At 45.8% G+C, this 26083-nt stretch overlaps 1 protein-coding gene across 4 annotated transcripts in view; it reads left to right on the top strand.

The window, feature by feature from the left end:
* Positions 1 to 26083, top strand: part of SIPA1L1 (signal induced proliferation associated 1 like 1) — a 135788-nt gene that overhangs the window by 84391 nt on the left and 25314 nt on the right. For all 4 annotated transcript variants that reach the window (XM_008138885.3, XM_008138884.3, XM_054715946.1 and 1 more), the window contains exons 10-13: positions 4886 to 5035; positions 9012 to 9136; positions 11884 to 12002; positions 14979 to 15421. In XM_008138885.3, the coding sequence (XP_008137107.1) occupies positions 4886 to 5035; positions 9012 to 9136; positions 11884 to 12002; positions 14979 to 15421 (837 nt within the window). The remainder of the gene's footprint in view (positions 1 to 4885; positions 5036 to 9011; positions 9137 to 11883; positions 12003 to 14978; positions 15422 to 26083) is intronic.

Here is a 26083-nt window from a genome sequence, read left to right as displayed (position 1 = left end):
GAGCGGGAAATAGAGGCACCGTTAAACCTGTACTGTATGCGACTCAGGGAAGACAATGTTAGCATCAACTACACAGTTATGAGAATTCCTTATCCATAAATTGGTAAATGACAATCAGTCACAATCTGAGGAGGTCAGTCTCATAAGAGTCTATTAATGTTAACACCATGCGTGTAGTCCTGTGAATTGGTCCAGGGGAAGGGTGTGGTGGGGGGCAGTGGTTATTTTATTAGAAATCTGGATGTTAGCAGTTCTCTTCTCTCTTTTATCCTAGTGTGAGAACACTTCTGTAAAAATAAGGAACTGACTCTGATCTTGGACCGTCTCTTCTTAAATATCCAACCCTTCAACTCGTTGCTTTCTTTGCAACAAAATGCATTGCCTGTAAAGGAAAGCTGCTGTGTGTCCTGCAGACTGTGGACGTGTTGTCTGAGGGGCTGATGAGCATGACTTTCAATCACTGCGTTCTTTGTACAGTCACAAAACCCCGGCATTTTATTTCTGCAGAGGGAATTAATAGAAAGCATTTAAGACAATGTTTAACATCAGTTACTTTAAAAACGTTTAGTTATTTCTTGGCTATATTTATAAAAATGTAGGGAAGAGAATTACTGAAATTAATGCTGAGAGGTTTAGAAATTTCCTGACAGTGACCAGAGCCGCCTTTAAAAAGATTGTTTCTTTTATATTCCACAGAAATAAAAGATCTCATAGCCACTGAAAGATGTCTTCATCTTAGTCCTCTTGACCTCTTCGGGCACAGACATCTAGAATTTCCCAGGCTCGTTAAGACTAAGAGAAAGCACAAAGGTCTGGGTTTATCTCAAAAGGGAGGGAAAGATGTGTGATCGTGTGCTAACCCCTCACTGGTCTCAGCAATCCTTAAAATAGAGTGGGTGGGAGGACAGAGATTCGGGAGGTCAGCATGCGCTCCCCGTGTGAGCCAGTTTGGGTGCTGTTTTCAAAGTGGCAGGACAGCAACCAGCCCGACTCCCACGCGTGATAGCCGCAGGCTCTTTGGCACTGGACGGCCAGCACCGGCAGGCGGCCCTGCCACTCCCCGCACCAGGTCTGTTCTCAAACCATGTTTCTGTGATGGTATCACATTCAGAGTTTGGAAATAACTGTAAGGCATCAGAAGAGAGGATAGTTCTGATTTCCCGCCCCCAGCATGCATACATCCAGAGTCATCAAACCTTTTGGGTGCCATTCCATCCATTGCTGTATGTGTGCTGTGTGTGTGTGAGCAGGCAGGAAACAAAGCCGCCATTGAGTTCTAGAAATGCAGAAACGGGATGGCAGTGAGTGCCGGCCTTCTGGAAATGCTATTTTTTCACTTGGGATCACTCCAGTAACCAAGTAGAATTTTCTGATAGCCTTGCCAAATAAAGGGCTGAGGTTGAGAAGGAGCATTAGATATTTCAGCTTTACGTACATTTTGGAGAGCAGGGTAAGAAAAGCAAGCCCTAAATACAAATATAGAAGTTGCTCTTGGGCTTTCTCTGTGGAATCATGTTGTCACTTCCTCATAGAAACATAAACATTTTCATGTTCACCATAAATATAATTCATTGGCATTACTTACCTAGAAGAGAGTTAAATCAACAGGCCCAAACATGTTAACATTTCTACTGCCTTCTCCTCCCTCCTCCCCGCCCCATCTTCCTGTAACACCTCCTCCTCTTTGCAGCAAGAAAATCAAAGCAGCTACAAAATGAAACTGTGTTTGAAGTTTCTCTATATTAGGTGCATATAAAGGCCAAACTCTTAAGGCAGAAAGCAGTGTGGTCTCTTGTTACATTTGGGTTTATGCCGTTCCTTAATCCTTACCTAGCTTTCTTCTTTGTGCTCTGCTCCTCCCATTCCTCCCCGACTCCAGTCCCCTTCCAATTATTCCAGAATAAATAGTGAGATCTTTGGGAGAGGTCTTAATGGAAAAGAATGAAGGGACATCCATGCCCAGATAAATGTCTTGATCTTTTATCAAAACACGTTACCCAAAGTAGGGATGAGCTAGTGTTCCAAGACCGCACTGGTCTGACCCACATCCCTGCCCACACATACCCCTCTCTCAACCCTGGCCTCCTAGTGAGGATGCCAGCCATGCGGTTCGCCGGTATTTCTCTAAATCTGTGTAGCGGGGACCAAATTGGTGATGTTAACAGGAGGACCTTGGGAACTCTGCCTCTCTTCCTAGCTTCCCATTGAATAGCCCAAGGACCCAGCATCCCAGGTCTCTTTACTTGCCATTTCACACTCTGTAGAGGAGGCATTGCCAGTAAGTTCTCTTGCCATTGTATGTCAGATCAATGATATATGTCCAGGGGTGCCTGGTCATAATTCTGTCATCCCCTTTTCTCACATTTAAGAAAGTGTGGTATCACCTTGAATGTGTTATAAGTGTTTTTAGCAAATCATTCCCAAAATCTTGGCACTTTATTATTAGAGACCAGCTGTTTTTCATCTGATATAAACGCACCATGGTTGAGTTCCCCTGGCTTGGGACACCTGATGTAACTGCGGGCCCTCTTCCTGAACCACCACTTCGTTTCCGACGCTGCGGATGGGAATTCTCCCTCAAACGTGTGTTAAGCAACCAGAGATACACAGATCCATACCTGCCCTGTAAGGGCAGAATCTAGTTGGGGAGATAGACACGCATAAAAGTAACCATTCCATAGGGAGTGCTATGGTGGTGCAAAGAGCAGGTTGTTGTGGGATTGAGGTTCTAATTAATCTATGAATTCAGGCCTATGATGTTGGAATTGGGCCTTGGGTAGAAAGGATTCTCTGTGAGTGGAAAAGGGAGGACGTTCCCAGCAGAGAGGACAAGCTAAGTAAAGGTATGAATTTGGTGGGTGAGTCTGAGGACTGGGGCGCGCCGCACGTGACCAGGATGGAGGATGCATGGAGGCAGGTCAAGAGCAGGGAGATTAGGATGGATATGAGGATGCACTTATATGGCGAGACGGTCCAGGGCCTGGCAGAGGGTGCAGGGATTTGGTCTTCTGTCCTGGAAGCAAAGGGAAGCTGTGGAGAGGTGTTGGCAGTCAGAGGACTCGGATGGTAGGGGCATTGGAGGTCTGGGGTAGACAGAGCGTGGAAGTCAGAAGACCAGGGAGAGCACTGTTACACTGACCCAGGCAGAGACGGGGGCCCTCAGAGGACAGTCAGCCGGTTGGAGACTAGTTCTCTCCCTTGTCTTTGTGTTTTCCAGACTCGCACCCAGGGTGCCTGACCACAGGGTCTGTGCTCTGTAACAGTTGAACTTAATTAGACCAATTGACTATGGAAGATGAGAAAAGTGGGGAAGGGATGTAAAAACATTTAGCTTGGAATAGCAGATATAGGAGGGGCGGGTTTGGGGTGTGACGGGTGGGAATGGGAAAAATCAGTTAGTTTTTAGGGGGTTTGATTGGAATTGCTGGTGAGGGTGCCCCGGATGGATATCTAGGAGACGGCTAGAGTTAGCGGGCTTGTCACTGAGAGATCTAGCTCTCACGTCAGCTCTGCCCTTCGGGCCTAGATGGGTTTGGGAGTCATATATTTTGGTATCTAGCCTTATTCTTTTTCCATTAGAAAAGCTTCTCACTGTGATTCTGTTATCCTTCCTGTCAGCTTCCTGCACCTGAAACCCCAGTCTGCCCTGCTGTGGAAAGTTTATGGTTCACCATGGGAACCTGCCATGCCTCAGTGATCCGGGTTCTGTCCCAGGGCCTCTGCACTTCGATGCAAAGTCGTCTGACTGTGCAGACCCCTGGCCAATACCTATTAGGACGAGAAAGCCCAGCCTTCCTAGAGGGCAGCAGTAGCTTAGCACAGAGCAGGGGTCCTCAAACTTTTTAAACAGGGGGCCAGTTCACTGTCCCTCAGACCGTTGGAGGGCCGGACTATAGTTTAAAAAAAACTATGAACAAATTCCTATGCACACTGCACATATCTTATTTTGAAGTAAAAAAAAACAAAACGGCAAAAACACCCGCATGTGACCCGCGGGCCGTAGTTTGAGGACGCCTGGCACAGAGTGTGGCTGACTTAGAATCAAGAGGCCGGGCTTATTGAATGAATGGCTTCGATTCCACTTCCTCAGTGATAAACTGGAAGTGACCTGCCCTGCCACAGGAGTCGAATGATGTGTGCCAGCTTCCACTTCTGTGATTAAGGTTTAGCTCTCACCTGGGCACCTCGCCAGCGTCTCGTTGATATCCCAGTGCTTACCACGTTCCTACTAGAGCTACTGGAGTGGAGTATCTGTCCTGACTACAAAGCTCCAGTTTCTGTAGCTTGAGCCATCAGCGGGGTGAAGGCCCCGTAGCTTTTGAAATAGATGTATTGGGTGAAATTCATTAATTCCAGTTAAATTTCAACAACTGCAGTTCTAGGCACTTTTTGTCATGGAGGTTTTTATATGGTGATGCTACTATCAACCAAATGCATAAATGCTAAGTAGCAGAATCTGAATATTCATTTCAGACTCTGAGTAATAAAATTAGAAAACAAAGAATGTACCAGTCTCCCCCGGCCATGTACTCCGGGAGAACCAGTGTGAAAGTGGAATTAATTGCTGTGTTAATGTCACTGGGGTTCAATTATGCTCTACGCTGCTGTACTAGGAAGCCGCCTGCGCAACTCAGCCTATTGAATTCTGGCAGCTTTTGGAAGCATACGTGTTTTTCCCCGCCCCCTTCAAGGCAGTTTTCCAGTGGCTCCCTGAGGGAGTGGTTGCATGGGGACGGTTCTTTTTGTAGGCTTCCAGCTGGCTTCATTTTCACCCTCTCCATGAAGCCGCTGCCTCTGTTGCATTTATATGATATTATCCATCATGCCTGCCTTGGGACTCTTCCCTTTGAATTGCTGACTTCATATTTTTGGTTTGTACGTGCAGGCTGTCTCCTGGTTCGGACATCTACGTGACGGTCTCGTCCATGGCTTTAGCGAGATCCCAGCAGTGCCGTAACTCCCCCAGCAACCTGTCTTCGTCCAGTGAGACTGGCTCTGGCGGGGGCACGTACAGGCAGAAATCCATGCCTGAAGGGTAGGTGTGCCCCGTCGTACACGGTCCCAGTTGGCATCGCTTGTCTTTCATCTGTCATTCAGAGGTGTAAAATGATTTCCATTCAGCCAGCCTTGATCGATTTACAAAAGAACAAAAGGGGAAATGTGGTTAATAATTTCAGATGGAAAAATGTTTTCATGGCTTGTTCAAGCCACTTCTTAGGCTGTATATCATTCTCTGATCTCTGAGGACTCAGTGACAGAGAAATCAGATTATACCAGCTTCTCCATGATATATGTTGCCTATTTTCATAGTACAGTTCTGTCATTTCTTAATATGTCCTCCAAAGTGAACTCCACAGTACACTGCTTGAACTGGTTGGAGTTTGTTTTGCTGTTACAGTAGGAGATCATCAGACCCAAAGCTTAAAATTATTTTTTTCACACTTTAAAAGTCTTCTGTAATTTCAGCCTGTGGGTTGGTATTTGTTTTTCATGGTATTTTTCCCTTTGTTTGTGAGCTTACCCATGACTATTTATTGTACTGTATGATGTCCTTTTTTTTTTTTTTTTTTACATATTTTTTTTTTTTATTTCAGAGAGGAAGGGAGAGGGAGAGAGAGAAAGAAACATCAATGATGAGAATCATTGATTGGCTGCCTCCTGCACGCCCCCTACTGGGGATGGAGCCCACAACCTCAGCATGTGCCCTTGACTGGAATCAAACCTGGGACTCTTCAGTCCACAGGCCAATGCTCTATCTACTGAGCAAAACCTGCTAGGGCTGATGTCCTTTTTAATGTGGATACTTTGCAAGATGAGGATGATACTATGGGGGAAGAAGAAACTTTCTTCTACCCTTCAGGGTTCCTTCGCTGGCTTAAAAATTAAATCTACATGAGACAGATCAACATGAGGAAATAACCAAATTCAATTGCATACATACATATGGGAACCCCACATACATGAGAGGTTCGAAACAGAAAGAGAAAATGAGGTGTATCTGACCTTCAGAGCTAGGATAAGGTGCACCCTGGGGCTTCAGAAGGAGGAAGGCCATCACAGGACAGTAAGAGCAGATGTTCAGTTAGTTTGCCTGCCCTGTAGATAGGTGAGAAAAGGTTGTCAGTGGTACTCTCCTGTGGGCAAAGCCCCTAATTTAAGTTCTTCTAGGTAGTTAAGGAGGGGGCCGAAGTTTCTCTTGAGCCCAAAGGGTCTCAGTTGCCTTAGCTCAAAAATAATCCGCATGCCACAGAGTTACTTCTTGGGGTTACTCAGTCTGAACCCCTACGATTCAGTGTTTCTGCTGGATCCCAAGCAGTGTTTGCCTGTATCAGTGATGCAAGAGGAATTGGTTCCGTCTGATTCACATGTATAATCCCAAAGTTGCCCATCCGAGAGGAAAAGGATCACAGGAATGTATGTAGTCTGCTCCAACTCATTAATAGAAAACTTTAAAAAGCTTAAAAGCGGATCATGACAGTAGGTCAGCGTGCAGTCATTGTCCGTAAATGTAGCCTGCTCCTTCGTTGTCCTCTCCTGTCCCGGATTCAGGACCTGGTGTCTGCATGTGCGTCAGGTGTCTGCCCACTCCCTTGGGTGAGGATATTGAGACCATCCAAATCCGCTGAGAGGTGGCATTTAATAGACTGGTTAATCCTGCCTGCTCCACTCGAGTGGGCGGACAAAAGGCACCTGCACACGTTTAAGATGGGAATGAGAGGCCATCATAAAGCAACTCTCTGGAGAAGACATGGGGTCTGCTCTGCCATCCTTGGGGACTTGTTTTTGGGCCACACACTTTGAGGAATGTTGACAGGGCAGGGCATGTCCAGAGGGAGGGAGGAAGGTGTATATGAGGAATTTGGAGATGGATTGTGGGAGAAACATAACTAGAGATGTACAACCTGAAGGTGAGAATTGTGGAGGCGAGGAGGCACTCTTAGGTGAAGGGTTACACTTGTCTGTGAGGGCGACAGAGACAATAAATGAAAGTTACAGAGAAGTTTCCAGCCCATTATGAGGGAGCTATTTCAAAGCCGCGAGCCTGCTCTGGAGAGCAATGGACCGGCTCCTGGTCACTGAACGTGCTTCATGTATCAGCCAGATGATTACTGAAAACTCCTCCAAATCTGAGCCCTCAACGTTTAAGTGTTCCTCCAAACAAAAGTAGAGTGAAGCCTCGAAAAGAGGCACAATTTGAACAGGTTTGTCTGAGCTCCTCAAGAGTAGGGTCCTTGTGTCCCTAATGCCCTGCACGCAATGAATGAGTATGTATGGGAACTGATATTAAAGTCCGTGGGATGAAAATACTTTAAAGGCAGAATTTAAAGACAGCCTTACATTTTCATTTATTTGAAACAAGACAGCCAGAAAAACGCTCGGCTTTAAATTCAGAGGTTTGAAAGGTCCTCAGTTGCCTCTGCTACCAAAAAGTAAAAGCAAAATAGCAGTATCTGTGCCTTTGTGAAAAAGTCGTAATTTAGCGCAAATTTAGATTAGGATCAAAGGGCCATTTTGAGGATCTTCACTGTTCTAAACTGAAGAAGCAGCCTACTAGGGAGGAGAGGGCAAAGATCAGAATTAGTGAATCCTTTTTTTTGTAAATGCAGTTATTGAGTTTTTCCTAAATCAAGGTTTTTGGTTTTTATAATAGAGGTAACTTGGTTCAGTGAGGCTTGTGATTGAGTCTGTAAACAATTGTCATTTATGCAAAAGCAACTAGGGAGATGGTATTGGAGGAGTTTTACAAAAATATGTTGTAGCCTTCTTTACTTTGCAAATGCTTTCATCTAGCTTTTCCTCCCTGGATCCATATAATGGAATTGCCTTTTTTTTTTTTTTTTTTTCAAATAAAGAAATGAAGCTGAAACTAAGTAATTTGGAGTGGGAGAGCCAGAACTTGGCTCTACCAGCACCACGTGGTGGTTCTCCCCAGTCATTTATCAGTTTGTAGTAAACAAGACATCTGTCATATGCATCCATCCATCAGGCCCTGGGTAGTCTTTCATTGTGTAAGTTCATTAGTTAACCATACACAAATTTGTGAATTTCCACATGAACGTTTGAATTTTACACTCTGGCCCTTTTTCCTGGGCTCTGGCAGGATTTACTCTGCTGATAGTGCTCATCAAGGTACATGCTTCAATCATGGATTATATTTTTGTTCTACATTGGGAAAAATAAAACTGGCTCATTGAATAGCTAAACAGTCTTTCCAGAAATAGACAATTGCCTTTACAAAAGCCACTTTATCTACTTGTTTAAAAGTGGCTATCTAATGTAAATGATAGCAGTCTTTGTCTTTCAGACCTTAGAGTGCTCAGAAAATACTAGTTCCCAGAATGAATGACTTAGAGATTTAGTTACTTAGTGATTTAGCACAGTGGCTGGCAAACTCATTAGTCAACAGAGCCAAATATCAACAGTACAGCGATTGAAATTTCTTTTGAGAGCCAAATTTTTTAAACTAAACTTCTTCTAACGCCACTTCTTCAAAATAGACTCGCCCAGGCCGTGGTATTTTGTGGAAGAGCCACACTCAAGGGGCCAAAGAGCCGCATGTGGCTTGCGAGCCGCAGTTTGCCGACCACTGATTTAGCAGATTACTGAGTTAAGAGAAACCCTGGACATGAACCAATTGGAAGATACACATGGAACATTGGGATGGTGGACATTTTCCTCTGGCTGTGTGTGAGGGACAGTCTGTGGTTGGCTACACAAGGGCTAGAAGACTGGTTTCTCACTCTGTTTATCTTAAGTCAGCTCAGTCCTGGTGGCTCCCGGCCTTGTTTACAGTTTAAATGCTTAGCCTACATACCTTTCTGAACTGACGGCAGCAAACACAGTCCCGGCACCCACGTTCACATGCACAGGGCTGGCTGCACAAGCACAGACAGGCAGGCGAAACTCGTAGTACCTGTCCTTAGAGTGAGGTTACTACACCCAGGACTCCTTCCCTTTATGGGTGAGGTTTCTGATGTCCTCTTTGCCTTTGTTTGGGGAAATCACCACAGGTTTGGAGTCAGCCGCAGATCCCCAGCCTCCATTGACAGGCAGAACACCCAAGCAGATCTTGGTGGCAGCGGAAAATCCACACCCAGCTGGCAAAGAAGTGAGGATAGCATTGCCGACCAGATGGGTAAGTAATTAAATTTCTACAAAAAGCAAGTTGCTTTTACACCAAGGTGACTTAGGCTTCCTCTTGATGATGTCATCAAAGCATTCTGTAATGTAATACAGCCCTGGTTAATAAATGGGAATGAGGGTTAAGTCTTGGTTAGATGAACAGCCCTGGTTAATAAATGGGAATGAGAATTAAGTCTTGGTTAGATTATGTATAAGTGAAAGCAACAAATGAGACCTGAGAGAGAAGTCAAGGAATTCTAAGTGACCCTAAATCTAAAAATAGAAATGACATAGGAATTTTTTTCAGAACCGAAATTAAAATGTCAGACTGCCAAACCACGTGTCCTTAAGTATCTCCCTCCCCTTTCATCTGTCTGTTTGTTTTTGCCTCTTATAAGTGCCCTGAAAGGTTTGTTGGTATTCTTACAGGGAGTTTAAAATAAATACATAAAATTTTAAAAACTGTGTACAAAGTGGGAAAGAGATACAATTGTTGCTTAGTCACATGTGTAGCTTGGTTAGTATCTCTTCCCTCCCCTATCTGCTTTTTCCCCCTCCTCTGCTATGAAGCTGCCAGCTAAGGACATGTCTTAGCAAGACAGAGCTGGATGGGGAAGATTTGCAGGAGAGCCTTCATTTGGGTTTCTAATGCATATATTTCTCTGTATGTATTTGTAGTTGCCGCAATGACACCATTACATGAGTTGATACAATAAAATTTTGCCATGAAACATGATTAAGTTTCGACACAGTAGTATCATCGGTTTTTTAGTATCAACACAGTTGATACATCAGGGTCTTGAATCTAGACAGGTGTTTTTTCCTTTATCTTATTTTTAGCAGCATTACCATGGGTGTGAGATTCAAAACAAATACATTTCAGGTCTGGAAAATAAAGATACTTTTTAAAACAGAGCCCCACCTTTTTATCCTCTCAGCAAATGCCTTGTCTGTCTCATTCTGTTTTAATGACTGTGCCGTGTAAAGGTACCAACCACGAGCACAGAAGGAAGTGGAGATGTATTGAGCTAAGACACACGTTGGGGGAAAGAAATATAATTCCTAGGTTCTGAAGATATGCTCTGTTCCAATAACTTCAGTGCGATGTGCCTTGTTACTGAAGCCATCTGTCCCTCCCCCTCTCATCCACCCACCCACCACACAGAAAACCTGAGCATATTCTGCTCTGCTCTTAGCAGAATGTGTTTAATCCCATATGTTTTGATGCTGTGGAGCTGGTAACAACACGTGTGCAAAGGACCCCTTCTTCACCATGACTTCAGCAGCTTTTTCTGGCTCCGAGTGCACGCTTTGAACAAAGCTGCCAGCACGCCCTTTGTGCAGCGTTCAGTGTCACTTCCTACTCATGGGGAGCCACGTAAGGAAAGGAAAGGGGAATTATCAGGTTCGTCCTAGAGCGTATTCATTCCTGCACAGAAACCTCCCTCAGGGCTTTTAGTTCTTGCATCCCCTTTAGTTTATGGCATCCCACTTTTAATAGGTAAGACTGAAGTTAATATGGATGCATCCTTTCAACGCACTTGTTCATCTTTTTAGTAAGATATACCTTTTTTTGCAAGATACTCCTAGAGCCTGCCAGAAGAGCCTTTTCCCCAAGTGGGGCCTTTCTCTATTCAAAATCTAAGGCTTGAAATAAAATGTTAAAATAAAATAAATTTGTGTATGTTTTTTACATTCCAGAAGACTAACCAAGCCTTTTCTTATGGGAACCTCAGAAGGAACCTCGGGGGCTTAGTTATGCCATGCTAGGGAGAAATCGATAAAAATAATTACGCCTTATTACTCATTGCACTGTATTGAAACCTTTACACACTCAGTTCGTAAGAACAAAATTCTCTAATGATTTTCAGGTCACTCATTGAAAATGTTGAGGAGAGTCTTACTTGTAAGCCAGACCCCCCCCCCCCCGCCCCCCATCTTTGTACATTAGGGTGCTATCAACTGGTGCCCCAGTGGAGACGAGGAGTGTAACTTGCTTAATGAACTCACTCATCTCCGTGGCTGCTCATTTTTCTGTGCCTCTGCTTTTGGAAATGGTTGAGAAGCAGAGCAAAGGGGTATATTGCCCAGTCCATTACGTGTTAGGAATGGTGTTGCCGAAGTCCGGAATTGTTGCTGTTAGCTAGCAGTGTGTGAAAGAAGCAGAATCGCTTACCTTGCACCTTTGGAACTCCATCATGAACGCCAGCTTAGACTCCAAAAGGAAGCGATTGTTTTAAGTAAACTAGTTGCTGTGTGTCTTTTCTGTTGTGCTTAGCTTACAGTTATAGAGGACCTCAGGATTTCAATTCTTTTTTCCTCGAGCAGCATGAATATACAGGTAAAATATTTCCAAGGTGTCATGGTAAGTAACACGTGATTGCATCCATGCCTGTCTAGGTAATGTAGACCAAGCTAGGTTAGCTACACTTTGCAGTGAATGAATCTCATAAATTCAGTCCATGTATTTTAGACTCTTCCCCAAACCAAAAGTTGATTCCTAACTTTGCCGCGTTGTTCATGGCCTTTGGTTTGGTGGTACTTGGCTCTGCTCATGTGGTCACCAGCTGCAAGCTTTACCCATCAGCCACTTAGTTTCTGACATGCTGTCTATCGTGTAAACTCTCAACAAGCTTATTGCTAAAATTCAGAGTTTGCTGGTCAGTGAGCTCAGAGGTGCCGTGGCAAGCTGTCTTCATCTGTCAACCTGTGCTTGGGTCTGCTTCGGCCTGCACCATAATGTCCTGTGCTGTGTTGCAGAGCCGACGTGCCACCTCCCAGCAGTATCGAAGGTACTGCCCACGTTCCGAGAGAGCCCCAGTGGGAGGCTGATGCGGCAGGATCCAGTGGTTCACTTGTCTCCGAACAAACAGGGGCATGTAAGTTCACTGTAAAATAATAGAAATGGTAGGTTCCTGGCGATGCACCTTCCTTGCGGTGGCTGGGAAATGGGTACAGGTCTGCTCTGCTCTGCTCTTCCTCCCACGTGGTCAGAGAGGAAGTCATCCTGGCAGAAGGGGCCTTTGCTTTCTGCTGCCAACAAGGTTGCTTGGAGATAAATTGAAATTCCTCTTTGGTACGCTCCTGCCACCCCATCGTCTGGATGGAAGGCCAGGTGATCCCATCACAAACAGTCCTAAAATGTTATGAATTGAAGTGTGTTAGAAATGGACTTTACTTGCTTACACAATTGCAAGCATGAGGTGTGGTTGGACAGACAACTTCCTGACAGCTCCCCCTACTGCTTCTCGTACCTTTCAGAGCTGCGCACATGTTTGTCCTTGGCCATCTTGGCACACAGTTCCTTTCACTTACAGGTAGAATGGGGAATGGAGGTCATCATTTCCTCCCCCTTCACGTGCAGTTGTCTCTTTGGTCTGTCTGTCCACTGAGATGTGTGTTTATATTTATGTCATTCAATAGGATGAGGAAAGACTGTCTCATACTCATAACTTACAAGATGCTCAGAGATGAGAGGGCTCCTGTAAGTTTTGCTCTAGTGAAATGAATATGGGAGCTAAAAGCACAAGAGGGGAGCACGCGTGTGCAAGCACCCGCACAGGCTGTGTGGAGAGATTTACTGACGAGACGTGATGTTGTCACAGCTCTGCTTATAAATGAGAGATTGCCCTAGTCAGTCTGTCCATTTCCCCACCTTCATTACTAATCTTTATATTGATCACATGGTAAAATAATATTTGGGATAGGTTGGGTTAGAGAAAACACATTCTTAAAATTAATTTCACCTGCTTCTTTTCACTTTTTAAAAATTGACCACTAGAAAATTTAAAATTACAGTGTGGTTCAGGTACTGTTTCTGCAGAAATATGTTACGTGCTTTTCACTCTCAGCCCATCTCAGTGCAGGCTGCCACGTGTAAGGTGCACAGTGGCCACACGTGGCTGGGGGCTGCCAATTCCACAGACAGGTGCAGGGCTGAGGAATTCTGCCCTACAAATACTAAAAATAAACGAAGGTCTGTAACACAAACGTGTTGAGAAAAACTAGAGTAGCACTGATAAAATAACTGGGATTGATTCTTGTTTAAGGAGGAGAGAACTTTATTTTTGCACTTTGAGGTGAAACTCGAGTGTCCTCCTCCTGCCGCTATCCTCAACAGACACACACACACACACACACACACACACAATTCCTTCTCTCCTCTTTTCTCTTAAAATACTATTTTATTCAGCTATCTTTGGAAACCTGATTTCTTTGGTAAACTACAAAACGTTCTAAGTAACTAAGCCACTGTGTAGAAAGGGTTCTGTACTCTTTTTATTAATTGAGATACAATTCACATACCTTAATATTCACTCATTTAAAGTGTACAATTTAGTGGTTTTTTAATATATTCACAGGTTTGTGCCACCAGCACCACCATCTAACCCTAGAAACTTTTATCACCCCAGGGAAACCCTGTACCTCAGTCATCGCCTGACCCTTCGCCTCCAAGCTCGCGACAGCCACGCACCTGCTTTCTGTCTGTGTGGAAGTGTCTATTCTGGACGTTTCACACGAATGAAACAGAATGTGTGGCCTTTTATGTCTGGCTTCTTTCACTCAGTTTTGCATGATGTTTTCAAGATTCATACATGTTGTAACGTGTCAGTACTTCATTTCTTTGTATGACTGAATAACAGTCCATGGTCTAGAAATACCACTATTCCTTATTCCTGTATCAGCCGGAGGACACTTGGGTTGTTTCTGGCTTTTGGCTTCATGAATAACACTGCTGTAAACATGCACATGGAAGTGGTGTGTGAACATGTTCTCGTTTCTCTTGAGTCGATACTGAGAGTGGTACTGAGCTGTTGGACACAGCAGCGGCCCCAGTTCCCATTCCCACCAGCAGTCCAGCCAGCGTTCTTGTCTGCCCCTTTGATTATAGCATCTTACTGTGTGTGAGGTGTATCTCATGTGGTTTTGATTTGCATTTCCCTAGTGACTAAAGATACTGAGTATATTTTCATGTGCTTGTTGGCCATTTGTATATCTTCTCTGGAGAAATGCCCATTTAAATCCTTTGTCCATGTTTTAATTAGGGTATTTGAAACATAAAAGTTTTTAATTGTGATGAAGTCCAATTTATCATTTTTTTTTTTTTTTCTTGTGCGCTTTTGGGGTCCTCTCTAGGAGACCATTGCATAATCCACGGTCATGAAGATGTACACTTACGTTTTCTTCTAAGAGTTTTACAGTTTTAGCTCTTACTTTTACGTCTTTGATCTTTTTGAGTTTATTTTTCTATGTGGAAAGGATCCAACTTAATTCTTTGTGGATATCCACGTGTCCCAGCACCGTCTGTTGAAAAGACTGTTACTGTCCCTTCCCAGCCTCCCCCATTGAGTTCACTTGGCCCCTCTGTAGACATCATACCTCTGAGCCCTCCCCAGGAAGCTGTCTCCTAAATAGATGCGCACTGGGGACGTCGGAAAGGAGCTCTCCTTAGGAATAAGTCTTACATTCTGCCTTCTCTTTACTCTGAGCACAGTAGGTCTTTTCTAATTTTAAAGCCTTTTGGAGGTGTCATTTTTTTATTTATTTTAGGATTAAAGTATTGAAGACTAATAACAATTTAGATTTTTTTCTGATTAAAATGATCTCAGTACTGTTCATGCTTTGCCCTAAGTGAAATAATGAAAAATGGGTTCTTAAGAAACCATTCCCAGCGCTCTCCGCCATCGAGCCTTCGCCTGGTCTGTCCAGGCGCCTCCGGCCGGACCTCGGTTTCTCACCATTAGAACCTTTGGCCTTGGACCCATCACTAGACACCCCGCGGGTCGTTCTCCTTGTTGTTTTCCTGGTGTTCACGAGGCAGAGCCTGCACGTGAGTAACTCTGCTTCCCCTGCAGCCTGACAGCCACTACTCGAGCCACTCCAGCAGCAACACCCTCTCCAGCAACGCGTCCAGCGCCCACAGCGACGAGAAGTGGTATGACGGGGACCGCACTGAGTCCGAGCTCAACAGCTACAACTATCTGCAGGGCACCTCTGCTGACAGCGGCATCGACACCACCTCCTACGGCCCCAGCCACGGCAGCAGCGCCTCCCTGGGGGCCGCCACGGCCTCGCCTCGCTCGGGGCCCGGCAAGGAGAAAGTGGCCCCCCTGTGGCACAGCTCCAGCGAGGTCATCTCCATGGTGGATCGGACGTTAGAGGCTGAGAGCCACGGCTTGGACCGGAAAGCAGAGTCCTCCCTGAGCCTGGACATCCACAGCAAGAGCCAGGCCGGCTCCAGCCCTCTGACCCGGGAGAGCAGCACTTTCAGCATCAACGACGCTGCTTCCCACACGAGGTAACTGCCCTTCCCTGTGCCCCCTTCCCAGCCCGTCCTGAACCGAGTTCCCGGCCTTGTCCCACTTCACGTGGCTCTGTCGTGTGTGGCACGCAGGGGTTTTCCCTGCAGTGGCAGTTATTTTTACATATTTAGTGCCTTTTAATTGGCACCAAAATACTCTTCCTCCAATCCTAACACATTGTTATTATTATTATCATTATTATTGGGGGGGGGGGCAGTTAATTTCCATCCAAGGATGATTTTCAGAGAGAGTGGAAGGAAGGGGTTGGGAGAGAGAGAGAAACACATTGATGTGAGAGAGGCACATCGATCGGGGTCCCTCCCCAACCAGGGCCAGGCGTTGAACCTGCACCCAGGTACGTGCCCTTGACTGGGAATCGAACCTAAGACCCTTCGGTCTGCAGGGCCCACTTTCTAACCATTAAACACACTGACCAGGGCCTAACACATTAGGTTAAGCTGTGAGAAAGTTTACAGATTCAGTCTTTGTAAAGTTGTCTTTGATTTTATGAAAAATTTCCTTTGTACCAGAATTAGAAGAATTTTATAATTTGGGCTTTCAGCTAGTGATAGAGAAAGTAGACTAGACCAGTCTTTAGAAGATATTAAAGTCTTGACCGTATTTTTAAAAAGGCCTACCATGGCATTATTTACGATGCTGAACACACCTTTTCATTGCCTGTCTCCCAGAGAAGATGACTTATCCCATGTTTACATGGTAACTTTTTTCCCATTAATTGGCTCCTGATAGTTAAGTGGTTGAGGGTGGGGGATATACTTCAGAAAAGTGTAGCTAAAATTAGACATACCGTCTACCTTTCAAAGTAAGTACATTTTCCCCTGTATTCTTAGGTAGAAAAAATAAATATCAATTTTTATTTCTTCCTTTGGATTTGAGTCTAAAATCCAGAGTATGGAAAGATTTTACTTTCAGGGAGGACACACTCCATTGGTCTCTTTACGGGGCTGATGATCTCTGTGGTGGTTTCTCCTTTACCTGTTACTGCTGTCAGCCATTGATCAGCTTATTGCACAGCATGTAACCTTGCCTGGCCCTCTTTGATTATTATGCCCTAAAGAAAAAATAGCAAAGAAGCTGGATTTAGTTTTACTTTTCAAATGGAAATCCAAGCACAAGATCTGTCGGGGAAACTCCAGATAAACCTCCATTTAATCTGGATTTGTTTAACTTGATCAGTTAAATACTCAGTTTTGTAACTGATAAGATTCTTGAGCTTCCCATCTAGTAAAATTCCAGGTTGGCCCAGCATCTCACAGGTTTGCTTCTGTTCATTGTGGTCGGTCTAGAAACACATGGCCCCCAAACAAAAAGGAAATTGGCGAAGCAGTCTCAGTCAGGAGTGCCAGGCACCCAGTGACCTTTCCACAGTTCAGGGAACAGAATGTTGGTGCGTCAAGTGGGTTAAGGAAGTGTTTGGAAAAGTAGAACAGAAAGCCAGGCATCAAGTACCATCCTATATAATAAAAGAGTAATATGCAAATTGACCATACCTCCACTACACCCACAAGCCATGCCCACAAGCCAATCAGGAGCGAATATGCAAACAAACCCAACCAACATGGCTGCGGCCACGGAGAGCAGGAGGGAGGCTTGTGTTTCCCCAGCAATGGAGGAAGCCAAGCTTTCCGCCTGCCCTTGCTGGCCCAGGCCTCCACCCAATGCTACAAAGTTTCAATGATAGAAGATAAATAAATCCCAACAAAAATGACGGCAGCCACGGAGCTGGAGAGAGTAGGAGGCTTGGGTTGCCCCCGGAGATGGAGGAAGCCAAGCTTTCCGCCTGCCCTGGCCTGCCTTGGCCTCCACTTAAAGCTACAAAGTTTCAATTATAGAAAATACATAAATCCCAGATACCAGGGCCTCCACTTGGGTCGCTGGGGGGCGTGGCTGGCCTGCAAACCACCACAGGCCCCTTGCCCAGGCCACCCCACGCCCCAAGGGAACCCCCACCCTGATCCGGGACACCCTTCAGGGCAAACCAGCTGGCCCCCACCCATGCACCAGGCCTCTATTCTATCTAATCCTATCTAATAAAAGAATAATATGCAAATTGACCATCACTCCAACACCCAAAGATGGCTGCCCCCATGTGGACACAAGATGGCCACCACAAGATGGCCAGCAGGGGAGGGCAGTTGGGAAGGACCAGGCCTGCAAGGGAGGGCAGTTGGGGGTGATCAAGCCTGCAGGGGAGGGCAGTTAGGGGTGACCAGGCCAGCAGAGGAGGGAAGTTGGGGGTGACCGGGCCTGCAGGGAAGGGCAGTTGGGGGGACCCAGGCCTGCAGGGGAGAGCAGTTGGGGGGGACCAGGCCTGCAGGGAAGGGCAGTTAGGGGTGACCAGGCCTGCAGGGGAGGGCAGTTAGGGGCAAACAGGCTGGCAGGGGAGCAGTTAGGCATCAATCAGGCTGGCAGGGGAGTGGTTAGGGGTGATCAGGCTGGCAGGCAGAAGTGGTTAGGGGCAATCAGGAAGGCAGGCAGGCGAGCAGTTGGGAGCTAGCAGTCCTGGACTGTGAGAGGGATGTCCGACTGCTGTTTAGGCCCGATCCTACTGGGATCGGGCCTAAATGTGCAGTCGGACATCCCTTGAGGGGTCCCAGATTGGAGAGGGTGCAGCCTGGGCTGAAGGACACCCCCCGCCCTCTGTGCACGAATTTCATGCACCGGGCCTCTAGTAGTGATATAATATAGGATCGCAGAGTTAGGGCATTCACTTGCTGTGTTTTGACACATGCCATCATCCCATTAACTATAGTCTGTGCTGCGTTGACTTAGAACATTTTGAGTTCGGAATAGTTTCTCGGTTTAGATTGACTCTTGTTTCTTTGGTTTCCTGTTCTTTGTTTTGAAAGGGTGCCCTTTGTAAGAATAATAATTCCATCTGGGGCTATATCTCTGGTCTAATTTGATGGTGGAAGAAAGTCAGTTTTTGAGGTCTTGTCTAGTGGGCATGGAGTGGGCTTGGAAAGGGCTAAGCCTCCGAAGACAAAGCACAAAACATTGGCCGCGCCATCTAACAAATCCGATGAATCCCAGGGGCTCTACAAAGTCCCCCTGAAAAGCAGGCACCTGGGATTGCATTCTCTGAATGTGCTGACCAGGGCAGCCTGACGACCTCCGAGGATTACCCACATTTTCTGCTTCAGACTGACCATGCAGAAGTTATTTAAATCATCCTGTAGAAATAACTCTTGTGTTGAAAGTCGAACTCACTGGAGAGGAGAAGAACGTAGCCTTGCAGGGATGGTGGCAGGACCTCCCATCCATTGTAGGTGGAGTCACAGTCGTTTCTCGACTCTGGTAAACGGGATGCTGTGTGACTTCAGTCTGTTGATTGTGGCAGAGCGAGCTGGATGATCAGAGCCTCAGCAGCCTGCCTTTTCTGGAGGAAAGGGGGATGTAGCCACCAAGTGCACATCACTGGAGGAACCAAAATCACTGCAAATTAGAGTGTGTGTGTCCCCGGAAGACACGAGCCGCAATTAACAGGGAGGTCCCTTGACAGTGCATGAAAGCGCTTGTACCTGGGACTTGGTGACAGAACCCAAATTACAGTGATTAAGCTGCACTGTGTTTCTCCCGGGCTGTGTGCCTGCCCACCCTGTCCTCCCGTCTCCCTGTTGGCGATTGTGCAGGGTTTTTTGTGGCGCCCCATGAGAGCTGCGTTAATGTAGGTTGGTAATTGCATAGGATTGTTCTAGTCGAATGTCATTAAGAGAAGCCATACACACCAACTTTCTACAATTAAAAAGTTTATTAATTGCTCTAAAGTGTTGCTCATTTAAAAAAAAAGTGTTTTCTATAAGGTTTGGAAAGTTAGGAAGAGGTTTTAATTTTTTTTAAGTAGCTGTTTCACTTTCTAGTTTTAAAATGAATCGCACAGTAAAGTGATTTGTGGTAAGCATAGGAGAGATAGGACAGGTGACAATAGTTCTAATTTTAATGCACTTTCACCAACTGGGTCACTCTTTTGCCGGAGTTCTGATCTTGGCTGTAGGCAGTGCCAGTTTGTGTGGTGACCAGAGACTTCCCTAGTCTAGTCCTGGTAACCAGCGGTATTGCCAGTGTTAGAATTAGGTTAAAGAACACACATTTTAAAGCTAGAAACCCCACCATGTACTTGCATATACGCAGCTCTGCTGTAACGTCCTCACCTCACCTGGTTGAGTGCCCAGATTTCTGCACCCATTCTGCCTTCCTCTTGCTTCCATAGGTCCCTCAGGTAGCCAGTTAGTACCCACTTATGTGACCACATACACACCCTTACTGCCGTCCAGTTCAAGAGGATTTCCCACCCAGTACGTGCATCCTGAACACCTCTGCAGAGCGTGTGCCACTGTGAGCTAATAATAGTTGCTCAATTCATTTTGCTGAGCACATAGGAATAACTTCCTCCTTAGTGTCCCCACTTTTTGCATGATGACTCCAGGCCCTTAATTAAGAAACCATTTCAAACATAGCATAAACCCTCAATCCCTGACTCCTGGAAAGCACTCTGACATTTCAGAGCTTTTTGTGCAGAAAGGGCAGCCTCGGCAGGAGCTGAAGCGCCTTTGCGGACAGGTGTGTGTGAGCACACACGGAAGGTCCTGCACAGCCTGACTTTTCAGTAAAGTCATTTCTGTGTAAGAATTTTTTTTTTAATCTGCAAACTATAATAAGGAGGGACTTTATCACAGCTTATAGGCAGATATCAACCCAATCTGGATATAGGTCAGTCAGTGTCTGAGCTTCACTGGAGGGGCGGGTTCAAGACCAGGAGAGGTGCCTGCCCACAGTGGTCAGCGCCGTTCAGCTTCATGGATATGCTTTTCTGGTTAATAATTTAACTGTTCACGCCGGAAAAACCAAATGCTCCCTGAGAGGAGGGGTGCAGAAGGACTTCTTTATGTTTAGTTTACATGAACACAAAGGCATGGCCTGAGCTGGTGTGTGCCTCTGTGTGTGCTTACAGCCGGGTGGTTAAACGTCACTCTGGCCTCCTGCATATGTGCCTTCCTTCTTTATTCAGAAATTATTCCATTGTCTTTCTCTAGCATTTCTCTCTTAAATCTCTCCTTCCTGGAATTTTTTTCACTTGCTTACAATTCCTTGCCTCTCGTCTAAATTTTTAAGGTGAGAATATGATTTTTCCACGTTTTATGGGCTAATTCATAATTAAAGAGTGTAGCCTCGAAATGACAAGCCCAGGACTTCTCTTCAACCTATGGAGGGCGGGGGGCAGCTCGCCTTACATTCACGGATCATTTTCATGGGTCATTTTCGCCTTGTGGTTCTGCACATGGTTAATAGGCAGGATTCTATTTTAATTTGCAGCAGGACTGCAGGTGATCTGTCCTAAGCTTTCTGTCCCCATTTCTTCCGGCTCAGGGGAGTGGGTGACTGTTTTATCCAGAACTTCAGTGATGTCTAGCTAACCTCAAAGATGAACAAACAACCACTGTAGTTGAAATTTCACGTGAGCATTAAGAGAATGAGGCCCCTGTCGAGCCACAGATGTCAGGTTGCATGATGCAGAACTCACCAGCAGAGTTTACCATTGCTGTGTTCTGTGGAGCAACTAATCCGTTTATTCAGTGGGTAAGGAAAGCCCAGATTCTCCAGATGCCATTCCATCATCAGACCAGAAGGATTCTGAAAGGACAGAGGCTGTTCCTTGTCATATTTAAGCCATCCTGCCCAGATGAGAATTTATCCCATTGCTTCAAAGGGATGTTATACCTAGCTCTGCTGTAATGTCCTCACCTGTCCCATTGCTTCTTAAGGGATGCTCTTAAGAAGAGAGATTGCATAACCTTTTCTAAATAATTTTAGTACTTAAGTCCTCTTTCTCTTCAAAATTCTGTCCCATGTCTACCTATTTGAAATTCCTCTAGTTGTAGCTTAAATATACAATTAAGAAATAATAAATGGTTGGGGGGTGTGGGGCTGAGTCTTTTCTAAACATGATATGAATTTTTTAGGCACCAGGTCAGAGCCCTTTGGAAAACAATTTTTGAAAAAGAATGGAACTTTGTAACAGCCCTCCCCTTCCAGGCAAGTGGAGAGAGAAATACAGGGAAACTAGATTTGGATGCTGAGATCCAGGTCCAAGTCTTGGTTCTGTTGACCAGCTGTGCTGCCTTCGGGCAGTTATGCCGTTCCACCGAGTTTGTCCCTGATCCTTAATCTAATAATAGCTGGTCCACTCATTCAGTGGTTGTTTTTATGTGTTTGTTGAGAGTAAAAATAGTTGTCAAATGTATTGCAAACTGTAAATATCCTTTTAAGACAGAAGGTTTTCTGCCTTTTTTTTTTTAAGTTCTCCATCGCCTGCCTTAATGCAGTTATGAAGCTACTTTCTCTTTGACAAATATGTATCTCACTCACATTCTCTTTTATGTAACCAATTTTATAATCATACTAGGGGTCTGGTGCATGAAATTTGTGCACTGGGCAGGAGGGTCCCTCAGCCTGGCCTGTGCCTTCTCTCACAGTCCGGGACCCCTCACCCCTTACCACCTGCCTGCTTGCTGCTCCTTACCACTCGGCTCACTGCTCCTTAGCACTGCTGCAGAGGTGGGGGAGGCTCCCGCCACCGCTGCTATGCCCGCCAGCCATAAGCCCAGCTTCTGGCTGAGCAGCGCAACCCCTGTGGGAGCACACTGACCACCAGGGGGCAGCTCCTGTGGTCCCCTGTCTGCTGGCAGCCCTGCTCCCGCAGCCGCCCCTCCCACATGCTGACAGCATGGAGCAATTGGGGCTGGCACCAGCAGTGGGTGTGAGCAGGACTGGTGCCGTCAGCGGGTGCAAGTGGCGGCTGCTGCCCCGATCACCCCTCAGGAACAGGGGAAGGTGGAGAACCCCTGGGGGGTGATTGGGGCCGGCACCAGGTCCCAGCAGCAGGTGCAAGCGGGGCCGATGCGCAGGAGCAAAGAATTTTCTGTAACCACCAGAGGCTTGCCCCGATGACAGTGACTGGTGCCCCGCCTTGGTCTGGCGCCCACGCTCACCTGCTCCACTATCCCACCACGGCTGACACCCGCCATGTTCTGCGCACGCCCCCTGGTGGTCAGCGCACATCATAGTGACCAGTTGTTCAGTTGTTCTGCCGTTTGGTCTATTTGCATATTAGCCTTTTATTATATAGGATAGGATTTTTGCTTCTCAATTTCCCTTCTTTGTTTTCTCTATCCTTTTGAGATGCCAGAACTGGACATGGCACTCTTTTCAGCTATGCCTAATAAAATGGTAATATTTATAGTTATCTTGGTTGCTTCCTACTAAGTAGCTCAGCATTACATACGCATTCAGCTTGCGGTCCACAGTGACCCCTGAGGCCTCTTCTGCTGCATATCCGTAGCCTCATTTCCTATGCTTTATGTAGTAGTGTGCTCTTGTACTTAGTAACCATCTCCCTGTTACAGATGAGCAGTTTTCTCTACTGCGATCATTTGGCTGTCCTGTTGCCAGTTTAATCATTCTGACTTAACTTATTTCTTCTCTCCCCAATCATCTAGAATTAGTGTCTTCTGAAGCCCTCCTAAATTGTAGAGCCCAGTATTGGAGAGAATTGGCTACTGCTAGACACAGAGGGAAGACACAGACCTCCTCGGTCATTATCCTCCACATCATCTGTCACCCGAAGGCTTACTTGTTGTTTGTACAAGTAATCACAGGAAACCCTACCAGCTTCCTCCCCTCAGTATAGGCCACATCCAGCCTTTGCCACAGCCATTTGGCAGGTGACTAATTGCCGCCCTCCCCCTTAGCAGGCCCGGCCTGACCGAAATCCGTTCCTTTGTGTCCTACCTGCACGGCAGGTGACTCCATGTGTTTGCCTCAGTGGCTCTCAGCACCACAGCAGTGGCTGGCAGCTGCTTCCACCGGAGGGTGGTCTCCGTGACGATGCAGATCAGTTCCCGGGCCTTCACAGCTTGGGCACTCAGGGCTCAGATTTAATGTTCGGGCTGCCCGTCCTGTGTGGTTCGTCCCTTTGCAAGGTTCCCAGGTAGGTGTATGTCTTCCTTTGTCAAGTGACACTGCCGTGACCTACACCCTTTCTGCGCCCTCTCCTGTAACAGAGCCAGCTGCGGGCCTTTGCTCGTGGCTTCACCAGGTGAAGATGAGCAGTTTGGACGGATTCAGGTTGTCCCAGAGCCTCAGTCACCTCGTTGCCTCTTCTCCTTTTTCTCTGTGGGGTGTCGTGTATGTGTGTGCATCCGCTCTTCCTCTTCAAAAGTCACGTTGTGGAATGACCAAATGCACCTAAGGTTGCTCCAATTTCAGGAAAGCGGAACTGTCCTGTCATTTGTAAAGCGTAAAGCCAGCCTCCTCCTGTGGAATCCAGAAACACGCTAAATTTTTAGTGGTTTCCCCAGTTTGGTCATGCTCATGGCTAAATGTACTTTTGATATAACGAGAAAAGAGCAGAGGTGGTTGCCACACATACATACCTGTTGCTGTCTCTTCTTGTTCGATCGCCGTCTCACACAGTCCCTGTAGCGAGACCTAACTTGCCGTGGGTAAAACCGCATTGTGTTGCGTTACCAGGAAATCTCCAAGAGAATGGAACAGGCCAGCCACACAGTTCCCCTTTGAAATTGTGAAGCTGACAATGTCATTGTAGTTGTATTGTCTCTGCCTCTCAGAGAAATAATGTTTGTAATTAAATTCAGACAGGACGGAAAGAGCTCCAAACACTGTATATATTATTTATGTATTGCTCTTTGCTTTTACGTGTCTAAGCCTTTTCTATAACTGTCCCTGTTATGCAGTGTATACATTTGGCTAAAGCCAGCATAGCTATTTTGTAAAACATGGAGGAATGATTTGTAAGTTAACAGATGATACAACCTCCTTTCTGTTCTCATGGCTAATTATTTCTGTTCTGACCAAACATTTAGGCTTTGAAAGCCTCAGGGTTTTGAATACCGATGTTATCATATCAAGATACTGTTGCTGAGAAAGATAAAATATGGGCAGTTCATATGTACAGTGGTTTTCAGCATGAGTCAGGGACCACAGCATCAGCTGGGCACGCCTTAGAAGTGCAAATTCTCATGTCACTGCACCCCTCCCAACCTACTCAATCAGAATCTCGGGTGGGGTCCTGTCATTTCTATTTTAACACTTGTTTAAAGTGTGAGAACCGGCTCTAGTCATTCTAACGCGTTGCACTCAATTGTGGATACTAATCAAGGCAGGTAAAGCAAGCACGTGACTACCCACGCTGAGAGATGTGTACATTAGACCCTGATTCTTTGCATTTCACTTTATCAAAATCTGCTTCAGACACCACGACATCGAATGGGGTAGGTATAGTAGGTGAAAAAGTCTGCAAACCACAGATTGGACCTTGCCGCTACGTAGCTAACAAAGCGCCTGTCATTGTTTTGAAGTGTCCCCAAGGCTGCACTCCACCCCTGCTGAAGCCGGTCCCTGTGTCATGCGTGAGGCTGTTAGTCTGGGTCTCCGTGTTACCCCTCTGAGTTTGCCTGTCTCTGTCTTTGTGTGTCTGTCCCCGCTTCCTTTTTACTTCTGGGTCACCTTACCCGTCAGTCTCTCTCTAGAACAGAAACCTACTATTATTTTGTTCTTACTGATCTAATGTACTGCTCTTATGCAAGAGTTTTGCATTCCCTTTTCTTAATTTCAAAAGCAAACAAGTGGGATAATTTGTTACCAAGAGGTAAAAACTGAGATTGCATTGCTTTTCAGTTGATGTGAGAGAAATTGTGAGGGGTTTTTTCCTTCCCCCTCGAGCTCCTTTTGCTTTAATTTACTGTGATTTCACTGAAGTACAACGTGCATACACGAGCGTCCATCGAGATGACTTTTCACAATGCGAACATACCCACGCAATCACTACCCGGATCAAGAACGGGAACATTCCCGACATCCAGACACCCTTCCTCCCCCACGCCTTCCCCAGCCACTCCCGCCTCCTCCCAATGTAAACACAGCCCTGACTCCTGAAATCCCCGGCTCGGGATACCGATCTGGGGCTTTATAGAAATGGAATCAGACCATATGTTTTATTCTGCGTCTGTGTCTACAAGTCAGCCTTCTGCTGGTGAGATTCGTGCAGGTAGCAGGAGTTTGCTTTCATTGCTGTGGTATAATTACGTTGTGGGGAACATCACAGCTCATTCATCCACTCTACTGTGGGTGAACATTTTGAGGGTTTCCAGTTTGGGGATATTACAGATTCTTATATGTGATATTTGGTACACGGTATGTATGTATTTCTTTTGGGTGCTAACCTAGGAGTGGGATTGCTACGTCATTAGAGATACACACACACACACACACACACACACACACACACACACTCAATTGTCACAGAGACTGAACCAGTTTGCTGAAGTGGCTGTAACAGGTATCACTCCCACCAGTCATGTATAAGAGTTCTAATTGATTCACATCCTTTCTAGCACTTAATATTGTAAGTCGGTAATTTTAGTCATGCTGCTGGATGTGCAGTGGTCCCTCCTTGCGGCTATAATTTGCATTTTCTTGATAGTGATGACACTGAGCACGAATGTTTATTGGTTTTTTTAGATATCCTCTTTTGTGGAAATCCTATCAAATCTTTGCTCATTTTTCTATTGGGTTGTCTTAGTTCTGTATTCTAGATAGGAGCCCATAGCTGGATATAT

Source organism: Eptesicus fuscus, chromosome 5 (genome assembly GCF_027574615.1).
Source record: "Eptesicus fuscus isolate TK198812 chromosome 5, DD_ASM_mEF_20220401, whole genome shotgun sequence".
NCBI classification, from domain to species: Eukaryota; Metazoa; Chordata; class Mammalia; order Chiroptera; family Vespertilionidae; genus Eptesicus; species Eptesicus fuscus.
This window is presented reverse-complemented; position numbering and strand designations above follow the sequence as displayed.